This window comes from Oenanthe melanoleuca, chromosome 6 (assembly GCF_029582105.1).
Source record: "Oenanthe melanoleuca isolate GR-GAL-2019-014 chromosome 6, OMel1.0, whole genome shotgun sequence".
Lineage (NCBI taxonomy): Eukaryota > Metazoa > Chordata > Aves > Passeriformes > Muscicapidae > Oenanthe > Oenanthe melanoleuca.
Genome location: NC_079340.1, coordinates 2,813,502 through 2,839,401, shown reverse-complemented (window position 1 = coordinate 2,839,401; position 25,900 = coordinate 2,813,502). Strand labels below are relative to the sequence as shown.

Below are 25,900 nucleotides of genomic sequence, written 5' to 3'. Positions count from 1 at the left end.
TGTCTGCCGCGGCGCAGTCACGTGGAATAGAGAAGCGGAGCTGGTTTTTGTACTTTGACCAGTCAGCGAGGGGAATGGCGCAGGCGGGGCGGGGCGATGTCGCTCTTTACCCGAAAGAACCACTACCGAACAAACCGAATGTCTGTTGGCGGAGCTCCAGGAGGAAGCTGATTCAACAACTTGGATGGCTTCCAACAATGCAGGGCGGTGGGACCAGGGTTTTCCGTGGGAGAGTTGCAGAACGAGTCCGGAAAGCCGGCGGTGCTCCGAGTCTGCTCGGCTTTAACATTTAAGATCAGTAAAATGGAGCGCTTTCCCTTAATTCAAACCCATAGAACAACACCATAAAGGCATTCTCCTTGCCTTTGAACATGAAATTAATGGAAAACCGTGGTTTCTCGCCTAGTGAGACACCAAAAATCATGACAAAAATGTGTTTTCCTTCAATTGAGACCATTCAAATCGTAGATGAGGGGGCCTTCCCCAGTTCAAAAACAGTTACGAAAAAAAAGTTTTTCTCCTTCATTCTAAATCCCTTTTCATATCGTAATCCTCCTGATTTGTTTTTTGGTTTGTTTGGCTTCTGTTTGCTTTTTTTTTTTTTTTTTTTTTTTTTTTGTTTGTTTGTTTGTTTGTTTGTTTGTTTAGATGAGGCGCACTGAGGAGTGACTGGTGTCACTTCTCCCTCCTCACGGGTCACACCCGGGGCTGCTGCACGCTGCCGAGTGCTGGGGAGTTTCCTCCCAGTCCCCTCGCAGTTTCCCTCTGCCTGGCAAGCACCGGCACGGATGGGGAGAGCACTGCCAAGGAACTGCGAGCCCTGCACCTTCCCAGTGCTCCTCATCCCCCTCCCAGCGCTCCTTCTTGCTCACTGCCGCTGCTTCCACTCGCCCTCCCAGTTCCCTCATAGCATTCCCTGTGCTCCCAGTTCCCTCCCAGTGTTCCCAGGATCTCTTCCAGTGCTCCCACCGACGGCAAAACCCTGCGGGGCACTGTGGGAAATAGGAAAGGTGTAGAACTCTCAGAATGCTGAGTGAAAGCAAATTTCAGGATGGAGAAATGCAAGAATGCTGAAGATGCAAGGACAAGAAACAACAGGGTTGTGAGCTGTGTAGACACAGGCCTCAGGAAAATAGTTAAAGCAAGACAGTAGAAATATGGAAGGTTAATAATGAAGGTTTGTCCATTGTTTGAAGCCATTACAAGCAAGCATTGTTCAAAGCAAGTTGTAGCTGTGGCTTTATTAATTGGCCTGAGCAAATGCTTGTCAGCTCTTAATATATGCTATTGGCTAGAAAGTTGTTAAAATACTTTGTCACAAAGAGAATTTGGTCTGCTGTGCAGGCAGCTGGAGCTGTTCTATCTCCCTTGCTTGGTTCTGTAAAATGAGGCTGATGACTGTGATGGAATAAAGCTTCGAGACAGCTGCTCCAGCATTCCCCTCCTGTTTTTTTTTTTCTGGTTTTTTTTTTTTTTTTTGTGTACATAGATACAGGAAGATATAAGGTAAGAGAAAATTTTTTTTTTTATGGCTTTGATATCAGAGTGATTAGCTGCACGGGAGAATGGAAATCCGATCACTGTGCTAAAACATTTTTTCAGATTAACAGTTTTTTCTATAATTTTTTTGGGGACCACATTAAATTATGGGGCACACTTTAAGGATTATAACAGTTTAAAGAAAGCTTTATTTATTTTTTAGAATAGAGGGTTTTTTTCCTCTTCTTCCCTCGGGAACAGTAGAGGTATTCTTACTATTTAAACTTAGGGGATTACAGCAACATCTGCTTACTTTAACACTAATGCCTCTGCTCATATTTACAATCAGAACAGTTATATTCTCTCTATAATATTTTCATGTGTTATACAAAAACGAGGTTGGTTTTTTTTTTTTTTCTATAGCATAAGAAAAAAAGATAAATTCCATTTTATGACTTTCCCCTTTTCCTTATTTGGGACTTCACTCTTTTTTTTTGTTTGTTTGTTTGACCTTGGTGTTTTTTTACTGGTATTGTGTATATTATTTCCTTGCTTTTCTACTTTTTACTTATAAGAGAGAACAAAATATCTGAGAAATTTTATTCTGCACATTGAAAGAGTTAATACTTCGCCTGGGAAGCAGATGACTCACTTCAGATTTATTTCAGGTTGAGCCTGGGATTTATTTTAAGATACAGATTTTTTAAGGCCGCACTTGGCTGGGCTGGGATTCTAAGCCTTCAGCCAGCAAGCAGAGATTAATTTCGTGTCTGCATTCCATTCAGGAGGAAAACTTTGCTCAGCCTCGCCCTCCCCAGCCTGGGCCGGCTCCCTCTCCAGGAGAGTTACTTTTTGAGAGGCTGGAAATGAAAGAGCTTTTCTGGTTTCGTTTTTTTGTTTGTTTGTTTGGGGGTTTTTTGTTGGTTTTTTTTGTTTGTTTGTTTTTTGCAGGAAGGAACAGCAGTGCCACATGTGCCATTATGCCAGACAATGCCAAACCTGGGGCACAGCCTGGGATCATTGCTCAAAGAGAAGATCCGGGAGTGAGAGCAAACGGGAACGCTGCCTTGCCTAAAACTGATTCAAAAAAGGGAAGTGACAATACTCCACAGCGTTTACCTGATTGGTCAGAAATGAGAGAAGATCTTGAGCCAGATAAAGGTTTTGATTCCTTAAAGAGGCAGTTTCTTGCTATGCCTGTGAGATATGATTGTAAGGAAAATTAATTCACCAGCACCAGAGGTTTATGTCCAAAAAGGAGACAGAGGAGTCCTTTTTGCTTTATTCGAATAAAGGGAGAGGCCGTGGGGCATTCCCCTGGGATCTCTCAAATTCTTGGAGGACGCAGCCTCCTTTTATCCCAATTTCCCGGCCGCTTTTCCCTCTCTCTTTCCCCATTGGCTGAGGTATTCGAGAGGCACAGACTTCCCGGAACACCTGGCACCTGAGATTCCCCTCTAATGTATAACCCTTCCTTTTAAATTTTAATTCTTATAGAATTCATAGTTTTCCCCATAGTTGCTTCTTTCATCTTCTGTTACCCAATTTCATTTACCAGCAAACCTACAGTTTGTTTGTAAAGGCAAATCTCTTTTTCCATTCATCAATCAGTGCAATCCCTCCCATTGTTTCTTTTATCTGTAGGTACTAACTTTATCTACCAACAGATCCATAATTTATTTGCAAAGACAAATGTAACATTCCTCTCATGATAAAAATAAATGTAATGCAAAACAGGAGGCCCTCTCTCATCATAACATCAAAGAACTCAGACAAGCTATAAAGGAGAATGGCCTGGCTTCTTATTTTGATAACATGATAAAAAGTATTTGTAATTCCTATGACCTCCTTCCCCCAGATTGTCATAATGTGGCTTCCCTGATTTTCACCAATTCTCAATATCTCCTGTGGCACTTGGAGTGGAGAAAGCCTCTCTACAGACCCAGAGAAAGTTGTGCTGGCAGTGCCAATGCTCAGCTCACAGTTGCTCAGTTTTCTGGGATTCACCGTGTGACAAGCGCCAGGATCAGGCTGTGCTGCCCAGAGCTGCCTTAGGAGATGTCAAGAACGCTGTGAGAAAGGCTTTAGGTGCTGTAGAGCCAGCTGGTGGCTGTGCTTTCTCCACAGCAATGCAAGGTGAGACTGAAGCTTACAGTGCTCTGCTGGGGTGACTTTGTGCTGTTGAATTGTATCCCCATTGGTCTGTCTAGCCCAGAAATAAATTTTCTGTCTTTAAGGCTGGATTGGAGAGTGAAGAAAGGAGAAGAAGAAGCAGTGGAATGTCTGAGGGGGTTGTTTTCAAAACCTAGAGACAGGAGTTTCATTGCTTCCTCTCCTCGACTGTGTCGCTGTGGTGGAGAGAGGGAGAGAGCTCTCCTCTGCTTTTGATAAGTTTTTTTGCTAACTGAAGCCGAGAAGTTCCCTGGACAATTTTTTTTCTGTTTTTTTTTCCTGGAATTATTTGAACCTGCTCTGCACTAGGAACCCGGGGAAGCACCAGGAGCTTGGAGCTGTGGCCAGCAGGGCCTGGCCTGGGCAGTGGCATTTTCCAGAGCTGGAGGGACTGAGAACAGACTGAGCCGAGCTGCCACTGACAGGAGAGAGACTTTCTGAATTTGTCATCTCTTCAGAGCAGCGAGAGGTTTTGCTTTTCAGTGTTGTTCCTTTATTTGTGCTGGGCAGTGCTTTGCCTGTTGAATAAATAATTTTTTTCCACTTTTCTGGCGATATTTCTTCCTGAACTGGTTGGGGGAGGGGCCGCTTGGGTTTCCTTCGGGAGGGTGGGGGGGCGGCACCTCTTAGAGGTGTTTTCCCAAATTTTCCCTAAACCAGGACATTAAAATATCAGCAGTAACTATCTTAAGGAATTGAGGTAACATTTTCGTAAACATTTATGCATGGATGACATCAATGCAAAAACAAGGAAAAAAGAAAGTACTGAAGAGCTAAACTAATTGGTTCCATCCTATCTCTATAATAAAATAGCTGCATCTTGTAGTTTAAAGAAACTGAGTTTAACAGACATTATCATCATGCAAACTTCACATTTCTCATCTCCATATCAATGGACTCGTATCTGATAGTTCTTATCATTCCATCTTACGCGACTTGTTGACATTATTTCCAGGTGGTTTCCTCTGGATCCCCTCCCCCGCCTCGCTCCGCCTGCCCTCCTGCCCCGCACGCTGAAAGGGCCAAAGGGCCAAAAGCCGCCCCTCCCCACCCCGGCTTTAAAGGGCGGCAGCAGCGGCCAGGCTGGGTCTAGGCCAGGAACCGGTTCCAGGTGTGCTGCAGGCCCCTCCAGGTGAAAGCAAACTGAGTCCTGCACTCTGCTGCCAGGGGAGCGGAGAAAAATGCAATGGCAATGTCAGTGGTGGTGCCACTTTGCTGCCTTGGAGTCCAGCTCGTCCTGGAGCTCCAGCATGTCCCCCACTGGGAGGGGGATGAGGAGCACTGGGAAGGTGCAGGGCTCGCAGTTCCTTGGCAGTGCTCTCCCCATCCGTGCCGGTGCTTGCCAGGCAGAGGGAAACTGCGAGGGGACTGGGAGGAAACTCCCCAGCACTCGGCAGCGTGCAGCAGCCCCGGCTGTGACCCGTGAGGAGGGAGAAGTGACACCAGTCACTCACCAGTGCCCAACAGCCACTCAGGGGAAAAAAAAAAAAAAAGGATTATGAGAAGAAAAGGGATTTTAAATGAAGGAGAAAATCTTCTTTTCGGTAATTGTGTTTGAACTGGGGAGGACACTCTTCGTCTACGATTTGAAGAGTCTCAGTTGAAGGAAAACAAACCTTTGTCATGATCTTTGGTGTCTCACTAGGCGGGAAATCAGAGTTTCATGCTAAATGGAAAGAGAATATATTTGTGGAGCTGTTCTATGGGTTTGAATTGAGGGAAAGCTCTCCACTGTACTGATCTGGAGGGTCAAAGGCGGGCACGCTCCCGCAGACCGCCGGACGCGCGAGTGTCCAGAGCCCCCAGAAGCAACTTCTGCGGGGACTGAGGATTCAAGATGTGCCCGTCCAGTGCTCCCGCCTGGTGAGACGCCAAGAGAGGCCAGAGCCACGGGGCGCGGCCGCTGCTGCCGCAGTTCCCAGCCGAGGTGGGGCGGAGCGGCTTTTGGCTCTTCTGAGCGCTCTGCGTGCCGGGCTGGGTGGGAGGCGGAGCGGGGCGGCAGAGAGCGGCCTTCTGGCAGGAGGAAAGCACTTAGAAATAATGTCAACAAGTCCCTTAAACTGGAGTTAGGCGAATTGTAAGACGCAATTCTTTTGATATAAGGATGAGGAATGTGAAGTTTGCATCACGCTAACTCCTGTTAAAATCTGTTCCTTTAGGCTACAAGATGCAGTTACTTTAATGTAGAGATAAGATGGAACCAATTCGTTCAGTTATTTAGTACTTTCTTTTTTCCTTGTTTTTGCATTGATGTCATCCATGCATAAATGTTTAAGAAAATATTACCTCAATTCCTTAAGACAGTTACTGCTGATATTTTAATGTCCTGGTTTAGGGAAAATTTGGGAAAAACCTCCAAATGCCTCCCGCCTCCCTTCCCCCAAAACTAGGAAGCAAACCCAAGCGGCCCTTCCCCCAACTGGTCCGAGAAGGAATTTCGCCAGAGAAATGGAAAAAAAAGAGGAAAAAATTGTTTATTCAACAGGCAAAGCACTGCCCAGCACAAATAAATTAATAATACCCAACAGCAAAACCTCTCGCTGCTCTGAAGAGATGACAAATTCAGAAAGTCTCTCTCCTGTCAGTGGCAGCTCGGCTCAGTCTGTTCTCAGTCCCTCCAACTCTGGAAAATGCCACTGCCCAGGCCAGGCCCTGCTGGCCACAGCTCCAAGCTCCCAGTGCTTCCCCGGGTTCCCAGTGCAGAGCAGGTTCAAATAATTCCAGGAAAAAAACAGAAAAAAAATTGTCCAGGGAACTTCTCGGCTTCAGTTAGCAAAAAAACTTACCAAAAGCAGAGGAGAGCTCTCTCCCTCTCTCCACCACAGCGACACAGTCCAGGAGAGGAAGCAATGAAACTCCTGTCTCTAGGTTTTGAAAACAACCCCCTCAGACATTCCACTGCTCCTCCTTCCCTCCCCATCACTCTCAAATCCAGCCTTAAAGGTACAAAACTTATTTCTGGGCTAAACAGACCAATGGGGATACAATTCAACAGCACAAAGTCACCCCAGCACAGCACTGTAAGCTTCAGTCTCACCTTGCATTGCTGTGCAGAAAGCACAGCCACCAGCTGGCTCTACAGCACCTAAAGCCTTTCTCACAGCGTTCTTGACATCTCCTAAGGCAGCTCTGGGCAGCACAGCCTGATCCTGGCGCTTGTCACACGGTGAATCCCAGAGAACTGAGCAACTGTGAGCTGAGCATTGGCACTGCCAGCACAACTTTCTCTGGGTCTGTAGAGAGGCTTTCTCCACTCCAAGTCCCACAAGAGATATTGAGAATTGTTTAAAATCAGGGAAGCCACATTACAACAATCTGCAGGAGTGAGATCATAGGAATTACAAATAGTTTTTATTGTGTTCTGAAAATAAGGAGAATCCATGCCATTCTCCTTTATATCTTTTCTGAGTTCTTTGGTGTCATAATGATAGAAGTCCTCCTATTGTGGATTATGATCATTTCTACCATATCTCACAGGCATAGCAAGAAATTGCCCCTTTGAGGAATCAAAACCCTTATCTGGGTCAGGATTCCATCTAATTTCTAGGCAATGGAATATTGTCACTTTCACTTTTAGAATCAGTTTTAGGCAAGGCAGCATTTCCGTTTCCTCTCACTCCCGGATCTACTGTTTGAACAATGATCCCAGTGCAATTCCCAAGTTTGGCACTGTCTGGCTTAGGTGGCACTGCTCTGAAATTCTGCTCCTGAAATTTTTACCTGCAGAGATCTGGACATTCTCCCTTGTATCTGGCAAGGATCAATCAATGACGGATTTTTAGGATCGACACATTATTATACCAAGAAGAAAGTTTATGCATCTTTGTGAAACACACATGTAAAGACAAAAAAATGCTGGAAAAGCTCTTTCATTTCCAGCCTCTCAGAAGAGAACTCGCCTGGCTGGGGCTGGGGCAGTCCTGCCGGCCATGGTCCTGGGCTGGGGAGGCAAGGCTGAGCCGAATATTCCTAGTGAATGGAATGCAAACAAGAAATTAGTCACTGCTTTCTGGCTGAACCCTTACAACCCTAGCTCAGCAAAGCATGGCCTTAGAAACTGTATCTTAAAATAACTCCCAGCGTCAGCCTGGAAGAGATCCAGAACTGAATAATCTGCTGCCCGGGAAAAGTATTTACCTTTTCAATGCGCAGAATAAAACTCTGCAGGTACTTTGTTCTCTCCCCTAGAGTAAAAAAAAGAAAACCAAGAAAATGATATGCACAAAAACATTAAAACAACACCAAGGTCAAACTAAAAAAAAAAAAAAAAAAGTCTAGTCCCAAATAAGGAAAAGAGGAAAGTCATACCCTGAAATTTCTCTTTTTTTATGCTGTAGGAAAAAAAGGAAAAAAACCCTCTTGTTTCCCGATAACACATAACAATATTATGGAGTGAATATAACTGTTCTAACTTTAAATATGAGCAAAGGCATTACGGCTAAAGTGAGCAGATATTCAAATTACTGTATACCCCTATGTTTAAATAGTAAGAAAAGCCCTACTGTTCCCCAGGAAAGAAGACAAAGAAAAAACCCCCTCTATTCTCAAAAATAAACTTTTGTTTAAACTGTTATAATCCTTGAAGTGTGCCTCATAAATTAATATAGTGCTCAATACTAATTATATAAAAAACTCTTAATCTGAAAAGAATGTTTTAGCATAGTGATCAGATTTCCATTCTCCCGTGCAGCTAATCACTGTGACATCAAATCCATAAAAAAACTGCTGTAAAAAAAAGTCTTCGTAAACGAATCGTCTTTGAGCTAGGGAGGATTCCCCTTCACGTAGGATTTGAAGGGTCTCAAGTGAACGAAACACACTTTGTCACGGTTTTTGGTGTTTCACTAGGCAGGAAATGGTGATTTCCATTAATTTCATGTTTAAATTTAAGGAGAGTACATTTATGGTGCTTTTCTATGGGTTGAAATTGAGGAAAGCGCTCCATTTTACTGCTCTTAAGTGTCAAAGGCGGGCAGACTCCGGCAGACGGCCGAGAACGCCCAGAAGCAGCTTCTGCTGTGGCTAACGCTGTTCACCAGCTTAAGGGTTTGGTGATTTTTCGCTGTGGTGTCCTATTGACGATCACAAACTCTCCGCTGCCGAGCTCCGCCTCACCTCCTGCCCCGCACGCTGAATGGTCCAAAGGCCCGAAAGCCGCTCCGCCCAACATCGGCTTTAAAGAGTGGCGGCGGCAGCGGCCTTCGCTAGAATTTCAGAACCGAATTGGCATGTAGGGCGGCTGCGTTGGTGCCGGTCCGTGCAGGCGGACCCGGAGCTGGGAGCGGCTCCAGCACAGGTACGACCCCGCTCGGTTGTGCCCAGCCCGGGCTCGCTGCGGCCGGAGGGGCCGCGCTGAGGGGAACGGGCCGGTTCTGGCGAGTTCCTTGCGCCGCTTCCCCCGTGTGCCCCTGGCCTGAGCTGGGCAGGGAGCGGCTGCCCGCGGTCTCCTCCTTGCCGCGGATCGCTGGGGACGAGCCGGTGCCGCAGCAGCGATGGCTCATCCCGGTGGCTCTCGGTAGCCCGGAGGTGGCTGCTCCGTGCCCGCCACAGGTTCGGCCGTGGCGCCCCGGGCTCGGCGCCGCTGCTCAGGCGGGAGGTGTCCCTGCCCGGCTCAGGGCTGGCACGGCATGAACTTGAACGAGCCTCAGAGCCCAGAGCGCTGCAGGCGCCGAGTGGAGGCACAAAGCGCCGCATCCTGCCTGCTTCGGGCTCTGGGGCTCCTTGGCGCCGCCTTCTCGGCCAGGAGCCGCTTCCCGTTGCCGGGCAGGGACCCAAAGCGGCTGTGGCAGCGCTCGGTGTCCCCGGGCTGCGAGCAGCGGGGCAGGGAATGCGGGGACAATGCTGAGCAGCCCGGGGCTGCTGGTTCTTCCTCCCGGGCAGGCGGACTCCGAGGCGCAGCTGTCCTGTCCCCGCAGGCGGCAGCTCGCAGGCGTTGTCAGCGCCTGTCCCGGCACGGAGCTGGGCTGCAGCGGCTGCAGAGCCCGAGGGGCCGGGGCTGCGGGCACCGGAGAGCTCCCGCAGGCTGCGCTTGTCTCCGCAGGTGCTGCCGCAGCGTCCGGGCAGCGGGGACAGCGCGGGACTGAGCTGGCAGCGCCTTCCTGAGCCTCGGTGTCCCGCAGGGCCGGGACCAGCCGGGACCTGTCATCATGTCCCTTTCAATGGGCCATCCCCGTGGGTGTACAGCTGTTCCCGAGGCCGATCTCCGAAAGGCTTTTTCGGCACTCCTGATGTGTCAGGAGCAAGGGGCTGTTTGTTGCGAGCAGAGAGATTCCGGCTGTGAGCTGGAGCAGAGTGAATTCTGCTCCATCCATGGGCCTCTGAAGGAGCTCCTGCATCTCCAGGAGAAACGTGCACCCGGGCTGACTCACTTGCCTGGCACGCAAGAAACGACTCGTGAGCATGCAGTGAGTGAAGATGTGAAGAATGGAATCTGCAGCAGCGATGGCAGAGTGAGGGAGCCCCTGGATCCCCAGGGCACATCAGCAACCGGCCATGGGCACAGAAGCATCCTCAGAAGATTGGCGGGTGAGTGCAGGGCCACGCCTGTGGCCTCTAGGGAGGGCCAGTGTCACTGGCAAGGACAGGGCTGGCAGGTGTGTGGCTGTTTCCCGATGTGTGGAAGAGGCCTCGTGCTGCGCTCGGCCCCAGCAGTGGCTGGAAGCGGCAGCCGCAGCTGCCCCCAAGGCTGTGCAGCTCTCCTGCTGCAGCCTGTCCCCAGCCCGCTGTCCCTGGCTGTCCCCACAGCTGTGTCCCTGCCTGTGTCCAGGCTCTTGGCTCTCTGGCTGCCAGCTGAGGGAGGAGCAAACAGGCTGAGAGCTCCTCCTGTGCTCCCCGGCCATTGGGGCAGCAGCTTCGAGGGCCGGCTGTGCTTCTGGCAGCCAGCAGCTCTTTCCTGCTCCAGGCAAGAGGTTCAGCTGCCATCCCGTGCTCCCCTTGGTGCTGATCCTGCTCCTGGTGCTGGTGCTGGCGTTGGCGGTGGCCTTGGCTGTGCAGTCAGGTAAGGGAGGGGCAGCAGCCTGGGCCCAGCCCCTCGGGGCAGAGCGGGGTCCCTGCTCCCTGCACAGGGCAATCCTCACACCTTCTCCTCTTCCCCCTGCAGCACCACAGGCTCAAGTTCCAACTGCGACTACTCCCGTGGTTCTGGGCTGTCCCCCTCGCTGGGTTGGATACAATGGAGTCTGCTACTACTTCTCCAGGGATTACAAAACCTGGGATGAGGCTCAAGAGCGGTGCTCCGATCTCGGGGCCTCCCTGGCCATTGTCAAGGATGAGGCAATGGTGAGTGAGGGGCTGCGGGCGCTGTGGGGTGGCTGAGGGGAGCCTGGGGGTGCTCCTGGGCCGGGCTGGGTGCTGGTGGGGCTGGGGCTGCAGCCCTGTGCCGGGGCCTTGCAGGGAAGGAGCCCCGGGGCCGTGTCCCCCCGAGGGCCCGGGGCAGCTCCCACTGCTCTCTCCTTGGCAGGATTTGCTCTTCCGCCTCGGCGGGAACGGCGATTACTGGGTGGGGCTGCGCAGATGGGGCGAGCACCTGCAGTGGGGGGACGGCAGCAGCTTCAGCTCCTCGTGAGTACCGGGGAGCCGGGCAGGGCATGGGGGGACAGGGGCACAACGTGTTCCCTGGGAACCAGCGCTGCCTCTGCTCCTCCCTGCAGGGTTCCTGTCCTGGGCAATTCCGAGTGTGTGTACCTGGCTGAGGAGAAATTCAGGAGTGTGATCTGCTCGAATCCGCAGCCGTATCTCTGCAGCAAGCCCCGAGCTCCCCTGTAACAGGGGCTGGAGAAAGGAGCTTCTCCACGCTGGGCAGTCCCAGCTTCACCTCTCAGCCCAGCTCAGGGCTGGCCTTTCTCAGCTGCACCCTGTGCCTTGCACTTGCTCTCAGGGTCACCTCAGTGCCTGTTCATCCCCCTGCCAGCGCTGGGCTGGCTGTTCAAAGGAAAAGTCTGTGCAATCCATCCTGCCAGCCGTGCTAGCTGGAGTGAGGGGATTGCCCTCAGTGCACAACAAGCTCTGGTTGAAAAATGGTCTCTCTCTCTGCCTGTGTCTCTGTCTGTCTGTCTATCTCTCTGTCTGTCTTTTTGTCTGTTGTGAAGGATCGAACTGCTCTGCTGTGGGAGGAAAGCCAAGGTGGAGCAGGACAAGGAATACTCTCCCTGAGGGGGAAGCAGACACACGATGTGACTGTAACTCCCATCCCTTTGTGTTGCAGTGTGTGAAATAGAGAATTCTTCAGAGAGAGATTAGAGTGCAGGGATTCAATTAAAACCTTTGAACAGATTAATGTATATTAAGCCAGTCTTATATGAAACAGAGATGTAAGCTGCTATTTTAAGTATGCATGTAACTTTATATTTATATTATTATTATTTGTATTATTATTATTATATATTAGGAAACTTTTTACTGCCTTAAGAATAAAAGACATAGAATTTAGTGTTAAAAAAGTTTTAGTGAGAGCTCAGAAACAAAAATATGTCTCAAAAACTAGTCTCAGTGAGTGCTCAGAAAACATATTTTAGACATAATAAAATATAGTAAAAAATAATGCTACATTTTCCAGATAGGACAGATAAATTATATATGCAGTTTATATGTAAACAATTCTAATAAATAACTGGAATTCTGGTAGTTTTAAAAGGAATGTTTCCAATCCATGCTTTTAACTCACTGGATAATTTGTAAATAAGAATCAATGCATTGGGGAGAGACTCTCTCTCTCTCTCCACCTTCTTTCTCCTCACCACCACCATCATTATCACCCAGAAGAAGACAGGAGCTGCGGCTGCAATTTCGTCCCTCCCAGGGCCTTGCACCACAGAACTGCTTCTGCTTCTAATGGGGGCTTTACTTCTATTTGGGACTCTATGCTGAAAGCTTTTGGTACTGAATTGAATATTCAGGACTCTCTGTGCCTTTTGAGACTGATGTGCGTTTAAAATAAACAACTTTATAGCAACGAACAACTGCTGAGCTCTTTGGAAGATTCAAACCCTCAAACGTCTCGACACCTCGAGCATTCCCTGATGTGTTCTGTTTCCTGCCCAGGGTGAGGAGGAGAGGGACAGAGAAGGTTTTGGTGGCATCGGGCACCTGGCCAGGCCCAGCCCACCCCAATCATCCCTGCGATAATTCACTCCTATCCCACCATTGCCCGGTCCCACAGCGGGTCTGGATTCACGGGCAGGTGCCTGGAGTGAGAGGAGGCAGCTGGTGCCAGGGGGTGAAATGTCTTTGCTGGGAGCTGGCAGGGAGAGGAGGAGGAGAAAGTGGTGCAGAGTAAAGGGGAGAGAAAGAGGGACAAGGCTGGAGCGGTGGAAAGGGGCGGGGATGGGCATGGGGCAGGCGGGCATTTTGCTTTCCAGCTCTGAGGGAGGAAACAGAAAACTGTGAAATGCATCCAGGAAAAGAGGGGAGAAACAGCAGGTGCTGGATATCTCCGACAATTGGGATTGATTTCTGTGCCTGAGCTGCCAAGGCCGGCAGACTCCGAGCCCCGCCGGACGCCGCCAGCGCTGCGCTGTGTCTTGCCCTGCCCTGCCCTGGCTCAGCCCGCCTGGCCAGACGGCCCCTTGTCACTGCAAGAGCTGCACCGAGGGACAGCTGGGCTGCTGCTGCAATGGGATCGGGAGAATAAAACAAACAGAATCAAAAGCTGCACTGCCGGGTCTCCTCTGCCCGCTGTCACTAATGGAGCAGTGCCGAGCCACAACGGAGCGGCGGTGCTGGTTAAAAAGAGTCACGGGAAAGGCTGGGAAATGTGAAGGGAATGAAATTCCTGGGGAGATTATAAAATGGTCTAATAACACTGCACCAGCAGTGGCTGCTGCCAAAGTATCACCAAAAAGAGCTGCACCAAGGGACCGTCAGCGCGGCAGAGATGCTGAAAGAGCAGCAGGAAAGGCTGGGAGGAATGACGGGAATGGAATAGAGAGAGACACGTGTGAAATGTTCTCAAAGCACTGCACCAGCTGTGGTCGCTGCCCCACGACTAAGAGCTGCAATGAGAGCCCAGGGGGTGGCGGGGCCGGGTAAAAAGTGGGACAGGAAGGGCTGGGAAGTGTGAAGGGAATAAAATAGAGAGAATGGTGTAAGATAAAATAATCAAAAAACCACACCAGGAATGGACACCGACTGCTGTCACTAAAAGGGATGCACGGAGGGACAGTCAGGTTGGCCAGTTTGTACACTCAGAGACGTCCAGAATCATCATTACAGTGGGAAAAACTGGGGATGGCATCAGGTGTGATGGACATGAGAACGATCACAAATTTCCCAGCTCCCTTACAGGGAGAGCAGTATCATCTAGGAACAGGAGCAAATTCACACATCATATGATAGTTAAGTATGGCTGCTGTGATTATGCAGCATGGACGATAGCTGCATTAAACAAGAATATATTCCAAAACTGTAACTATTTCGCCCTTATAACTGCATGTAACTTTAATAACCCTCACCAATTCAAAAAAGGGAAATCTCCTCTGAACTAACTTAGATTACCATCCCTGCACCCATTGGCTATCTGCACTCCTTTTCCCAAAAAATCCACAAAGCCTCTACTGGAGATCTCTCCCTTTCTGATTCCTATCTGTGCCAGTGTTCCAGTGCCCCAGGTGATTTCTCTGAAGGAACTGAGCTTTCCCTTCACAGCAGCTTTGCTCTTCACTTCCCAGCCTCGAACCCTTGTGAATTCCATCTGGGAGCGTTGGCTGAAGGAGAGGCTCTATTCCCAGCAGAGATCCACACCTGACAGGAGTAACACAGCATGGGATGTTCTCCTGCCTGCACTAATCCCTTTGCTCCTCAGCTCCAGCTGGAGCCCAGAGCCCTGGCAGTGGTTAAGGACACACTTTGCCATGGCCTGGCCCCAGACAGGCTGATTCCTGGGCTGGCAGTCAAATGGGCACACATTCCTACACCTGCCCCTTGTTCCCATCCCGTTTCCAGAAGCTGTTCCCGTGTGTTACTGTAAGAACCCAGACCAGGTGTGTGTGGGATTTGGAGGGGCTCTCTTGGGGGGAATGTGGGGGTGGTCTGTGGGATTTGGGTGGGGGGTTGAGGTGTGTGTGGGTGTCTCTGACATTCCCGTTTTTCCCTCTCATATGGGACTGAATGGCCCATTAACAGAAGATATCTCCCTGGAGCAAGGATGGGATGTGGAAGAGATAAAGAACACTTTCCCATCTGGTTTTTAACAGATGGTGATAGAATACACACTTTTAGTCACATCCTGTATTGAAACCCAAGACATTATCCACCCCTTGTTCTATCACCATCTGCATCATACCCAAATCAAAATCCTCTTTAGACTCCACAGTGAAACCTTACACTCAGTTCTCACTTCAGATTAGGTTTCCCTGTGGTACACAATGGGTTTCTCCATCTCTCTGCATCACCCACCAAGTGGAACCAGGTCCCTGAGCAAAGACAATCCCACAGCTGGGTTTGTCTTTGCCTGGCATGGGACTAATCCAAACAGTCTTTCCTAAAATGCCTTTCATGTGTACCACAGGGACTTTATCTCCATGCACTGTGTGCAAGGGTTCAGACTGGGCAGGAGCAGCTCCATGGATGGACCCTGGGGTATTGAGCATCCAGGTGGCCTTTGCTGAGTTCATTTCCCAAGTCTTGAATGTCCCTCCACCAAGTGCCTCCAGGGCAGTCCTAAGTACTCTGTTGCACAGTTCAACTTTCCCTGCAGCTGGTGCAGGTTCATGGAGGGAGGTGCTGTAGATGGGTTACTCTGTTTGGATTAAAGAATACTTAAAATCAAGAGGTAGGAAGAAAAAATCTGCAACTGTATCTTAAAGGGCACAGGGATGGGATAAGAGACATTGTTATTAGGGAAGAGGGAACAGGGAGGGTGTGTGACTGTGGGAGACAGGGTGAGGGGAAAACAGGGTGGGGCAGTGTCCTGCTTTGAAAAAACAGGTGTGTGCCAGGGAAGAGCAGGGCCTTCCCTTGAAATGGGGCTAATAAATCCCTTCCTCTGAATTATATAATTATTAGTTATTATTATTTATATAGTGTATTATGTATAGCATATTATATATTAATATATAATAATCTTAATATTATTATATTATATGATTATATTATTGTTACAATAATAGTATTTATATTATTATATATACTTATGTATTATATTATTATTATTATTATAATGTATTATATTATTATTATTATTATTATTATTATTACTATTATTATTATTATTATTACTATGTTATTATTATTGTAATGGTTTTTTAAGTATAATTTAGGAATTAAGGGGCTCTCAGGCGAAAATAGGGGATTTGAGTAACAGTTCTTTACTAGTATATATATATTTATATATATAAAAATATATAGCAAGGCAAACAACACACCAACAACTATGTAGTTAACAACAAACAGGAGAGGAACCCAGTAACAGGATGGTTGGAGCTGGCAGGCTGAAGCAGGAGAGTGTCCTGGCAGGGTGCAGGGCCCAGCACCAGAAGAGGCAGCCCCCAGTGTTGGGATGAGGGATTGAGGTTTTCCAGTGGCCTTCCTCCTCTCAGAGCCAAAAACGAGTGAGTCCCAGCAACTCCCGACAGAAACTCTGAAAAAAGAAACAGGGAGTCTCCCCCTCCCCCTGTCACAAGCCATCAGTGCTACTTAGCATGTATATGGGAAAAAATCCAGAGACAGTGAGAAAAGGAAAAAACAAATCCAACCCCCAATATTATCCACCCTGAATTTTTTCCCCTACCAACACGCTACATCAAATTAAAACCTTTAAATTATATACATACATGCAGTTACAGATACAGGCACAGTATCAAAACAAGGTGTCCTTGGGGCATGCATCAGGTCTCTCCATCCTTTTGCATCACCCACCAGGTGCAACCTGGTCCCTGAGTGAGGACAACTCCATGGACAGGATTGTCTTTGCTGGAGGCAGAATTCACCCAAACAGTTTTTTCTAGCATACCTCTGATGTCTACCACTGGAACCTGATCTCCAGCTGGTGTTCCCAAGGGCTAGGATTGGGCAGGCCCTGCTTAGTTAGTGGAACCTCGAGTGTTCACAAACCATGTGGCCTTTGGTAGATAAATCTCCCAGTTCTTGAAAGTCTCCCCACCAGTGCCCTCAAGGTGGTTTTAATCAGGCCATTGAACATTGAGTTCAACTTCCCCAGCCCCTGGTGCATGGTAGGGAATGTGGTACATCCACTCAGTGCTGTGTTCCCTAGACAGGGTGTTTATAAGGTTATTGTTGAAATGAGCCCCATTTTCTCCTTTGATTCTCTCAGGGGTGCCATGTCTCCAGAGCACTTGCTTTTCCAGTTCCAGGATGGTGTTCTGAGCAGAGGGGTGAGGCACAGGGAAGGTCTCCAACCATCCCGTGGTGGCTTCCACCATGGTCAGCACGTAGCGCTTGCCTTGGTGGGTTTGGGGCAGTGTGGCCTGCACTGTGCTGCCAGAGGAATGGAGAAAAACGCATTGGCAGTGTCAGTGGTGGCACCTTGCTGCCTTGGACTCCAGCTCGTGCAGAGTTCCAGCGTGTCCGGCACGGCAGCGCTCAGCGCTGGAGTCACTTCATTCACGGCAGAATAGTCCACAGTCTCCATTCTCCACCAGACTCGTGCACAGCCCAGATGGGGCTGTTGAAGGGTGAGTGGGCTTTACTGAGCACCCCTTGGATCTCCAGCTCACGGATCATCTTGTGGATGGGGATCACAGCATCTCCATCTGTCCGGTACTGCCGGCGGTGCCTGGCAAGGTGGAAATTGGCACCTGTTGCTCTGTCACCTTCAGGAGTCCCACTGCAGATGGGTTTTCTGATAATCCAGGCAAGGTGTTCAACTGCTTAATGCCCTCTGCCTCTACAGCAGCTATTCCAAAAGCCCACCTGAGTCCCTTTGGGTCTTTGTAGTAGCCATTCCAGAGGAAGTCTATGCCTAGAATACATGGAGCCCCTGGGCCAGTCACAATTGGATGTTTCTGCCACTCCTTCCCAGTCAGGCTCACCTCAGCCTCCAGTAGAGTAAATTCCTGCAATTCCCCCCAGCACCTCGGCTATGGAAACAGGTTCTGGCCCCACATGCCCCTGTGTCATTAGCTGACCCTGTGCACCAGTATCAGCTAAGGCCTCATGTTTTTGTGGCTCTCATGTGCCAGACCATTGGATCCACACTGTCCAAAAGACCCAGTTTTCCTGTGCCTCTCCCTGGCTAGAGGCAGGGCCCCTCTAGCCCTGGTTATCATTTCTTTCCTGGCCATACATGGTTGCTGCAGGCACTGTGATGGTGAGATGCCACAACCCCCAGGAAGCGTCTCCAGTAGGAAAGAGTCACTTTGGTGGCACAGGGTCACTCAGGGGTAAGAAAACACACGCTCTGGATAATTCTGGCAAGAAACAAAGGAGAGGTAAGAAGGGTCTTTGTATGGGGTTCCACAGGGCAGGTTTATTCCAAACAAAAGCAAAGGGTCCAGGGTCAAAGACTGGAATCAATCCAGGCTCCAGGTTTCAATATGGGGAACAAGGGGGCAGAGCTGAGCATCAGGGCCAATGGGCTGAGGGCTCAGGGATGGTGTGAGGGCAGGCATAGAGAACCCATAGGGTAAATGGAGGTGGGACACTGCAGGAAAATGGTGCCAATGGGAAAGCAGGAAAGGGAGAACATTTAGGGAACATAAATATAAGGGGAAAAGAGGTGGGGAGGAAAGTGGTCCAACCTGGGAAACGGAACTGGGGTGTATTAACATAAAAATGCAAAGAGCTGTGGGGAAGAAGTCATTTTTCTCCATGGCCTTAGTGTCCTCTCACAACTAAGGGAAGAAAGAGACCCGGGTTTTCCTCCAGGGCATAGAAACTACTGCCTCTTGGGCAGGCTCTAGGGCTCCCAGAGAGGAGAACAGTCAGATCCTCTGCAGCAGACAGATGGACATACATAGAAACCATTCTTCACTCAGGTGCCTGACTGTGAGCCCCGGGCTGGGGCACAACCCACCGTGGGTCGCACCTGTGCTGAAGGAGCCTCCAAGCTCCAGGTGCCACCACATGGAAGGAATGCAGGTGCTGCTGGAGTTACCGTGGGACAGGAACGGGCCCCACGGCAGCGTCACTCTGCCAGGGGCTGCGAGGAGAGGGAGAGGGAGCGCTGGGAATGCGGCACAAGGAGAGAGGGGGAGAGGGAGACAGAGACAATTACATCGCACCTGTCCTGAAAAAAATGCAGGAAGAAAAAGTACCAGATGCCACAGAAAGTATTGAGGAACAGCAGCCCCCGGGGATGTTGCTGGTTGCTTCTGGGGGCTCTCGGCAGGCGGGCTGAGCCAGGGCAGGGCAGGGCAAGACACAGCACAGCGCTGGCGGCGTCCGGCGGGGCTCGGAGTCTGCCGGCCTTGGCAGCTCAGGCACAGAAATCAATCCCAATTGTCGGAGATATCCAGCACCTGCTGTTTCTCCCCACTTTTCCTGCATGGATTGGACAGTTCTTCCTTTCCTCCCACAAAGCTGGAAAGCAAAATGCCGCCTGCCCCACGCCCATCCCCGCCCCTTTCCACCGCTCCAGCCTTGTCCCTCTTTCTCTCCCCTTTACTCTGCACCACTTTCTCCTCCTCCTCTCCCTGCCAGCTCCCAGCAAAGACATTTCACCCCCTGGCACCAGCTGCCTCCTCTCACTCCAGGCACCTGCCCGTGAATCCAGACCCGCTGTGGGACCGGGCAATGGTGGGATAGGAGTGAATTATCGCAGGGATGATTGGGGTGGGCTGGGCCTGGCCAGGTGCCCGGTGCCAGCAAAACCTTCTCTGTCCCTCTCCTCCTCACCCTGGGCAGGAAACAGAACACATCAGGAAAGGCTCAAAGTGTCGGGGTGTTTGTGGGTTTAAATCTTCCAAAGAGCTCAGCAGCTGTTGCTATAAAGTTTTTATTTTAAAGTCACAGCAGTCTCAAAAGGCACAGAGTCCCAAGTGTTCGAGTCAGTACTAAAAGCTTTCAGTATAGAGTCCCAAATAGAAGCCCCCATTAGAAGCAGAAGCAGTTTTGGTTCAAGGCCCCGAGAGGGACGAAGTTGCAGCCGCAGCTGCTGTCTTCTTCTGGGTGATGATGATGGTGGTGAGAGAAGAGAAAGAGAGAAAGAGAGAGAGTCTCTCCCCAATGCATTGATTTATTTACAAATTATCCAGTGAGTTAAAAACACAAATCTGAAACCTTTCTTTTAAAACTATCAGAATTCCAATTTTTTAATACAATCGTTTACATAGAATCTGCATATACAGCTTATCAGTTCTATCAGAAAAATGTAAACATTATTCTTACTTTTTCTTTTTTGGTCTAAAATATGGTTTTTGACCTCTCACTGAGACTTGTTGTTGAGATTTATTTTTGTTTCTGAGCTCTCGCTAAAACTTCTTTCTAACTTTAAATTCTATGTCTTTTATTCTTAAGGCAGTAAAAAGGTACCTAATATATAAAAATACAAATAATAATAATATAAATATAAAGTTACATGCATACTTAAAATAGAAGCTTACATCTCTGTTTCATATATGACTGGCTTAATATACATTAATCTGTTCAAAGGTTTTAATTGAATCCCTGCACTCTGATCTCTCTCTGAAAAATTCTCTATTTCACACACTGCAACACAAAGGGATGGGGGTTACAGTCACATCGTGTGTCTGCTTCCCCCTCAGGGAGAGTATTCCTTGTCCTGCTCCACCTTGGCTTTCCTCCCACAGCAGAGCAGTTAGATCCTTCACAACAGACAAAAAGACAGACAGAGAGATAGACAGACAGAGACACAGGCAGAGAGAGAGACCATTTTTCAACCAGAGCTTGTTGTGCAGTGAGGGCAATCCCCTCACTCCAGCTAGCACGGCTGGCAGGATGGATTGCAGAGACTTTTCCTTTGAACAGCCAGCCCAGCGCTGGCAGGGGGATGAACAGGCACTGAGGTGACCCTGAGAGCAAGTGCAAGGCACAGGGTGCAGCTGAGAAAGGCCAGCCCTGAGCTGGGCTGAGAGGTGAAGCTGGGACTGCCCAGCGTGGAGAAGCTCCTTTCTCCAGCCCCTGTTACAGGGGAGCTCGGGGCTTGCTGCAGAGATACGGCTGCGGATTCGAGCAGATCACACTCCTGAATTTCTTCTCAGCCAGGTACACACACTCGGAATTGCCCAGGACAGGAACCCTGCAGGGAGGAGCAGAGGCAGCGCTGGTTCCCAGGGAACACGTTGTGCCCCTGTCCCCCCATGCCCTGCCCGGCTCCCCGGTACTCACGAGGAGCTGAAGCTGCTGCCGTCCCCCCACTGCAGGTGCTCGCCCCATCTGCGCAGCCCCACCCAGTAATCGCCGTTCCCGCCGAGGCGGAAGAGCAAATCCTGCCAAGGAGAGAGCAGTGGGAGCTGCCCCGGGCCCTCGGGGGGACACGGCCCCGGGGCTCCTTCCCTGCAAGGCCCCGGCACAGGGCTGCAGCCCCAGCCCCACCAGCACCCAGCCCGGCCCAGGAGCACCCCCAGGCTCCCCTCAGCCACCCCACAGCGCCCGCAGCCCCTCACTCACCATTGCCTCATCCTTGACAATGGCCAGGGAGGCCCCGAGATCGGAGCACTGCTCTTGAGCCTCATCCCAGGTTTTGTAATCCCTGGAGAAGTAGTAGCAGACTCCATTGTATCCAACCCAGCGAGGGGGACAGCCCAGAACCACGGGAGTAGTCGCAGTTGGAACTTGAGCCTGTGGTGCTGCAGGGGGAAGAGGAGAAGGTGTGAGGATTGCCCTGTGCAGAGAGCAGGGACCCCGCTCTGCCCCGAGGGGCTGGGCCCAGGCTGCTGCCCCTCCCTTACCTGACTGCACAGCCAAGGCCACCGCCAACGCCAGCACCAGCACCAGGAGCAGGATCAGCACCAAGATGACCCCAGGATGGCAGCTGAACCTCTTGCCTGGAGCAGGAAAGAGCTGCTGGCTGCCAGAAGCACAGCCGGCCCTCGAAGCTGCTGCCCCAATGGCCGGGGAGCACAGGAGGAGCTCTCAGCCTGTTTGCTCCTCCCTCAGCTGGCAGCCAGAGAGCCAAGAGCCTGGACACAGGCAGGGACACAGCTGTGGGGACAGCCAGGGACAGCGGGCTGGGGACAGGCTGCAGCAGGAGAGCTGCACAGCCTTGGGGGCAGCTGCGGCTGCCGCTTCCAGCCACTGCTGGGGCCGAGCGCAGCACGAGGCCTCTTCCACACATCGGGAAACAGCCACACACCTGCCAGCCCTGTCCTTGCCAGTGACACTGGCCCTCCCTAGAGGCCACAGGCGTGGCCCTGCACTCACCCGCCAATCTTCTGAGGATGCTTCTGTGCCCATGGCCGGTTGCTGATGTGCCCTGGGGATCCAGGGGCTCCCTCACTCTGCCATCGCTGCTGCAGATTCCATTCTCCACAGCCTCACTCACTGCATGCTCCCAAGTTGTTTCTTGCGTGCCAGGCAAGTGAGTCAGCCCGGCTGCTCGTTCCTCCTGGAGATGCAGGAGCTCCTTCAGAGGCCCATGGATGCAGCAGAATTCACTCTGCTCCAGCTCACAGCCGGCATCTCTCTGCTTGAAACAAACAGCCCTGTGCTCCCGACACATCAGGAGTGCCGAAAAAGCCTTTCGGAGATCGGCCTCGGGAACAGCTGTACACCCACGGGGATGGCCCATGGAAAGGGACATGATGACAGGTCCCGGCTGGTCCCGGCCCTGCGGGACACCGAGGCTCAGGAAGGCGCTGCCAGCTCAGTCCCGCGCTGTCCCCGCTGCCCGGACGCTGCGGCAGCACCTGCGGAGACAAGCGCAGCCTGCGGGAGCTCTCCGGTGCCCGCAGCCCCGGCCCCTCGGGCTCTGCAGCCGCTGCAGCCCAGCTCCGTGCCGGGACAGGCGCTGACAACGCCTGCGAGCTGCCGCCTGCGGGGACAGGACAGCTGCGCCTCGGAGTCCGCCTGCCCGGGAGGAAGAACCAGCAGCCCCGGGCTGCTCAGCATTGTCCCCGCATTCCCTGCCCCGCTGCTCGCAGCCCGGGGACACCGAGCGCTGCCACAGCCGCTTTGGGTCCCTGCCCGGCAACGGGAAGCGGCTCCTGGCCGAGAAGGCAGCGCCAAGGAGCCTCCAGAGCCCGAAGCAGGCAGGATGCGGCGCTTTGTGCCTCCCCTCGGCGCCTGCAGCGCTCTGGGCTCTGAGGCTCGTTCGAGTTCATGCCGTGCCAGCCCTGAGCCGGGCAGGGACACCTCCCGCCTGAGCAGCGGCGCCGAGCCCGGGGCGCCACGGCCGAACCTGTGCCGGGCACGGAGCAGCCACCTCCGGGCTACCGAGAGCCACCGGGATGAGCCATCGCTGCTGCGGCACCGGCTCGTCCCCAGCGATCCGCGGCAAGGAGGAGACCGCGGGCAGCCGCTCCCTGCCCAGCTCAGGCCAGGGGCACACGGGGGAAGCGGCGCAAGGAACTCGCCAGAACCGGCCCGTTCCCCTCAGCGCGGCCCCTCCGGCCGCAGCGAGCCCGGGCTGGGCACAACCGAGCGGGGTCGTACCTGTGCTGGAGCCGCTCCCAGCTCCGGGGCCGCTGCACGACCGGACCGGCACCAACGCGCCCGCCCGACACTGTCGATTCTGTCCCTATCGGACCCACTGGGCGCTGCTACTGCCGCCGCCTCCTTTAAAGCCGAGGTGGGGGCGGGGCGGCTTTTGATGATTCAGCGTGCCGGGCGGGCGAGCTCGGGGAATTCCGGGGAAAGCCATTCTGGTCTTAGTGCCTCTGCTGCCAGATCCTGCGGAATGCTGTGAGGGGTCGCCCTGTGCTGCTTGGAGTCTGTCAGTCTTTGACGCTTACGATCAGTAACGTGGAACGCCTTCCCTCGATTCAAACCCCTAGAAGAGCATCTCCTTGGTTCTCCTTGGTTGTATTCTCCTTCCATTAAAACATGAGTTTAGTGCAAAACTACGCTTTTCCGACTAGTTAGAAACCAAAAACCATGAAAAGGGTGCGTTTTCCTACAATGGAGACCCTTCAAATCGTAGGTCAAGGGGGTCCTCCCCAGTTCAAACGCAATTACGGAAGATTTTCTCCTTCATTTTAAATCCCTCTTCTTCTCGTATTGTCTCCACCACCCCTTTTCGTTTTTGGTTTGGTGTTTTTTTTCGGGTTTTTTTGGGGTTTGTGGTTTATTTTTCGGGTTTTTTTGGGGTTTGTGGTTTATTTTTTTTTGTTTTGTTTTGTTTTTTGGGTTTTTTTGTTTGTTTGTTTTAGTGGTTTTTTTGTTTGTTTTTTGTTTTTTGTTTTTTTGTTTTTTTGTTTTTTGTTTGGTTTTTTTTGTTTTTTTGTTTTTTTTTTTAGTTTTGGTACATGGTGTCACTGGGTAGTGACTGGTGTCACTTCTCTCTCCTCACGGGTCATACCCGGGGCTGCTGCACGCTGCCGAGTGCTGGGGAGTTTCCTCCCAGTCCCCTCGCAGTTTCCCTCTGCCTGGCAAGCACCGGCACGGATGGGGAGAGCACTGCCAAGGAACTGCGAGCCCTGCACCTTCCCAGTGCTCCTCATCCCCTCCCAGCGCTCCTTCTTGCTCACTGCCGCTGCTTCCACTCGCCCTCCCAGTTCCCTCCCAGTGTTCCCAGCATCTCTTCCAGCGCTCCCACCGACGGCAAAATACTGCAGGGCACTGCGTGGTCTGGGCTTGAAGAGGCAACACTTGAGCTGATACGAGAGAAAACCCGACCTGGGAAAAGCTTTCCTTGCAGAGAACTCCTGCAAGAAGGAGTCTCCCCCTCTTCTGACCACAGAGGGAGCTGTCTCATCTGTGGTAACTCCAAAACCTTCGAGCTCCAAGTCCCACTGCCAGAAATGTTATTGGCCCCACTCCCAGCACAAGACTCAGACCTCACACATCTGAAGGGGGAACTGCAGATTAAATAATTAATGCTCCTGGCTACTGTTTGCTCTCTAAACTAGACACAATTGCAGAGGAACAAAGTCCTTAACAAGGATGGGTTGCTCTTGCTGGCACAAGAAGAGAAGGAGAAATCTGACAGGAATATTCTTCATTATTCTGCCCAGCCTTTGTCAAACCCTCCAGCCCCTGCACATCAGGAAATAACAAGTGGCTTATAAGAAGTGACTTTGATGTCAGTGAGCATGTTATTATGGATTAATCTGACACTGGAAAACAGTCTTCATCCCCTACTGCTCTTTGCATCACCCAAAGGGTTAGGAGGCTGCTGCCCAGCGAGCTGCTGAGTTGTGTCTTTCTTGTCAACCTTATCAGCCCCTTGTTCAATTGTAAAAACATCAGTAAAATGCAGTGAGCATTGGCCCAGTGCCTCAGGACTTGCAAGTCTCTTCCAAAGAAAGGGAAAAAAGAGTGTCTCTCCAAACCAGATTTAAAAATTAATGTTATCTACATATATTTTTGAAAGGAAAAGAGGAACAGTAAAATATCAATTACTGTGGCAGCAGTGCTGTAGTCTACTTCTCTTCTTTCACTTGTAGCATCTCTAAGAATACTTTAATCAAACCCCAAAAACCATTGAATTTAAGCTGAACCAGAAGCAATCTGGCTGCAGGATTGTGACACTCTACTACCTGAGTTCCAGTAAGGGAACTAATCTCTTCCAGAGTTATTGCCAGATCCCAAAGTACTGAGCATCAGCTTTTAGCTTTTTTTTTTTTTTCAATTGAACTGTAAGAAAAGATTCTGGGGAGGGCCATGCTCCAGGCACATCCATGGGATTTAATCTGTACAACTCTGTAAGCTCACCTCGTTTCCTTTCCTTCACTTGCTGGCTTGGCTCATATTTTCCTTGGTTTTTTGGAGAGTTTTCTCTCGAGGTGGGGTGGGGAACACCACGAGATTAGAAGCAGGTAAAGCTGGGGGATGTTGGTGGCACTCACTGGTTGTTTGCTCTGGGAGGAGGAAGGCTGCTGGAAAACCTCACCCCGCCATCCCAACCCCAGGGGCTGCCTCTTCTGCTGTTGGACCCTGCACCCTGCTAGGACACTCTCCTGCTTCAGCCTCCATCTCCAAGTATCCTCTTGGAGCACCAACACTGCTCCAAGGATTCACCAGCAGAGTCTCTCCTCTTCCCATCTGAGACACAGCCACCATCACCCCCAGTGTCCCTGCAGCCACACAGGATCGCTGCATCTGCCCCTGCTCACCAGGAAGCTGCCAGAGCTCACTGCCAACAGTAACTGCACCAGAGGGGAAAAGTGCCCAGATCGAGCAGGAGGTCGCTCATGCAGTAGCTCTTGGCCCAGTCAGGACGGGACCAGAGGTAAAG

At 51.0% G+C, this 25,900-nt stretch overlaps 2 protein-coding genes across 2 annotated transcripts; one reads left to right on the top strand and one right to left on the bottom strand.

The window, feature by feature from the left end:
- The first annotated feature begins 8,888 nt into the window (after positions 1 to 8,888).
- Positions 8,889 to 11,675, top strand: LOC130255173 (early activation antigen CD69-like). Its single transcript, XM_056495578.1, has 6 exons — positions 8,889 to 8,947; positions 9,692 to 10,176; positions 10,553 to 10,648; positions 10,751 to 10,929; positions 11,111 to 11,211; positions 11,301 to 11,675. The coding sequence occupies exons 2-6, from the start codon at positions 9,798 to 9,800 to the stop codon at positions 11,413 to 11,415; spliced, it is 870 nt and encodes a 289-aa protein (XP_056351553.1). The 5' UTR covers positions 8,889 to 8,947; positions 9,692 to 9,797; the 3' UTR covers positions 11,416 to 11,675.
- A 7,856-nt stretch (positions 11,676 to 19,531) lies between these two features.
- Positions 19,532 to 23,213, bottom strand: LOC130255177 (C-type lectin domain family 2 member D-like). The gene is made up of 6 exons (XM_056495581.1): positions 23,158 to 23,213; positions 21,928 to 22,412; positions 21,456 to 21,551; positions 21,175 to 21,353; positions 20,893 to 20,993; positions 19,532 to 20,803 (listed from the first exon to the last, which is right to left on the bottom strand). Exons 2-6 carry the CDS (start codon positions 22,304 to 22,306, stop codon positions 20,689 to 20,691), a joined length of 870 nt encoding a protein of 289 aa, XP_056351556.1. The 5' UTR covers positions 22,307 to 22,412; positions 23,158 to 23,213; the 3' UTR covers positions 19,532 to 20,688.
- Positions 23,214 to 25,900: the final 2,687 nt, after the last annotated feature.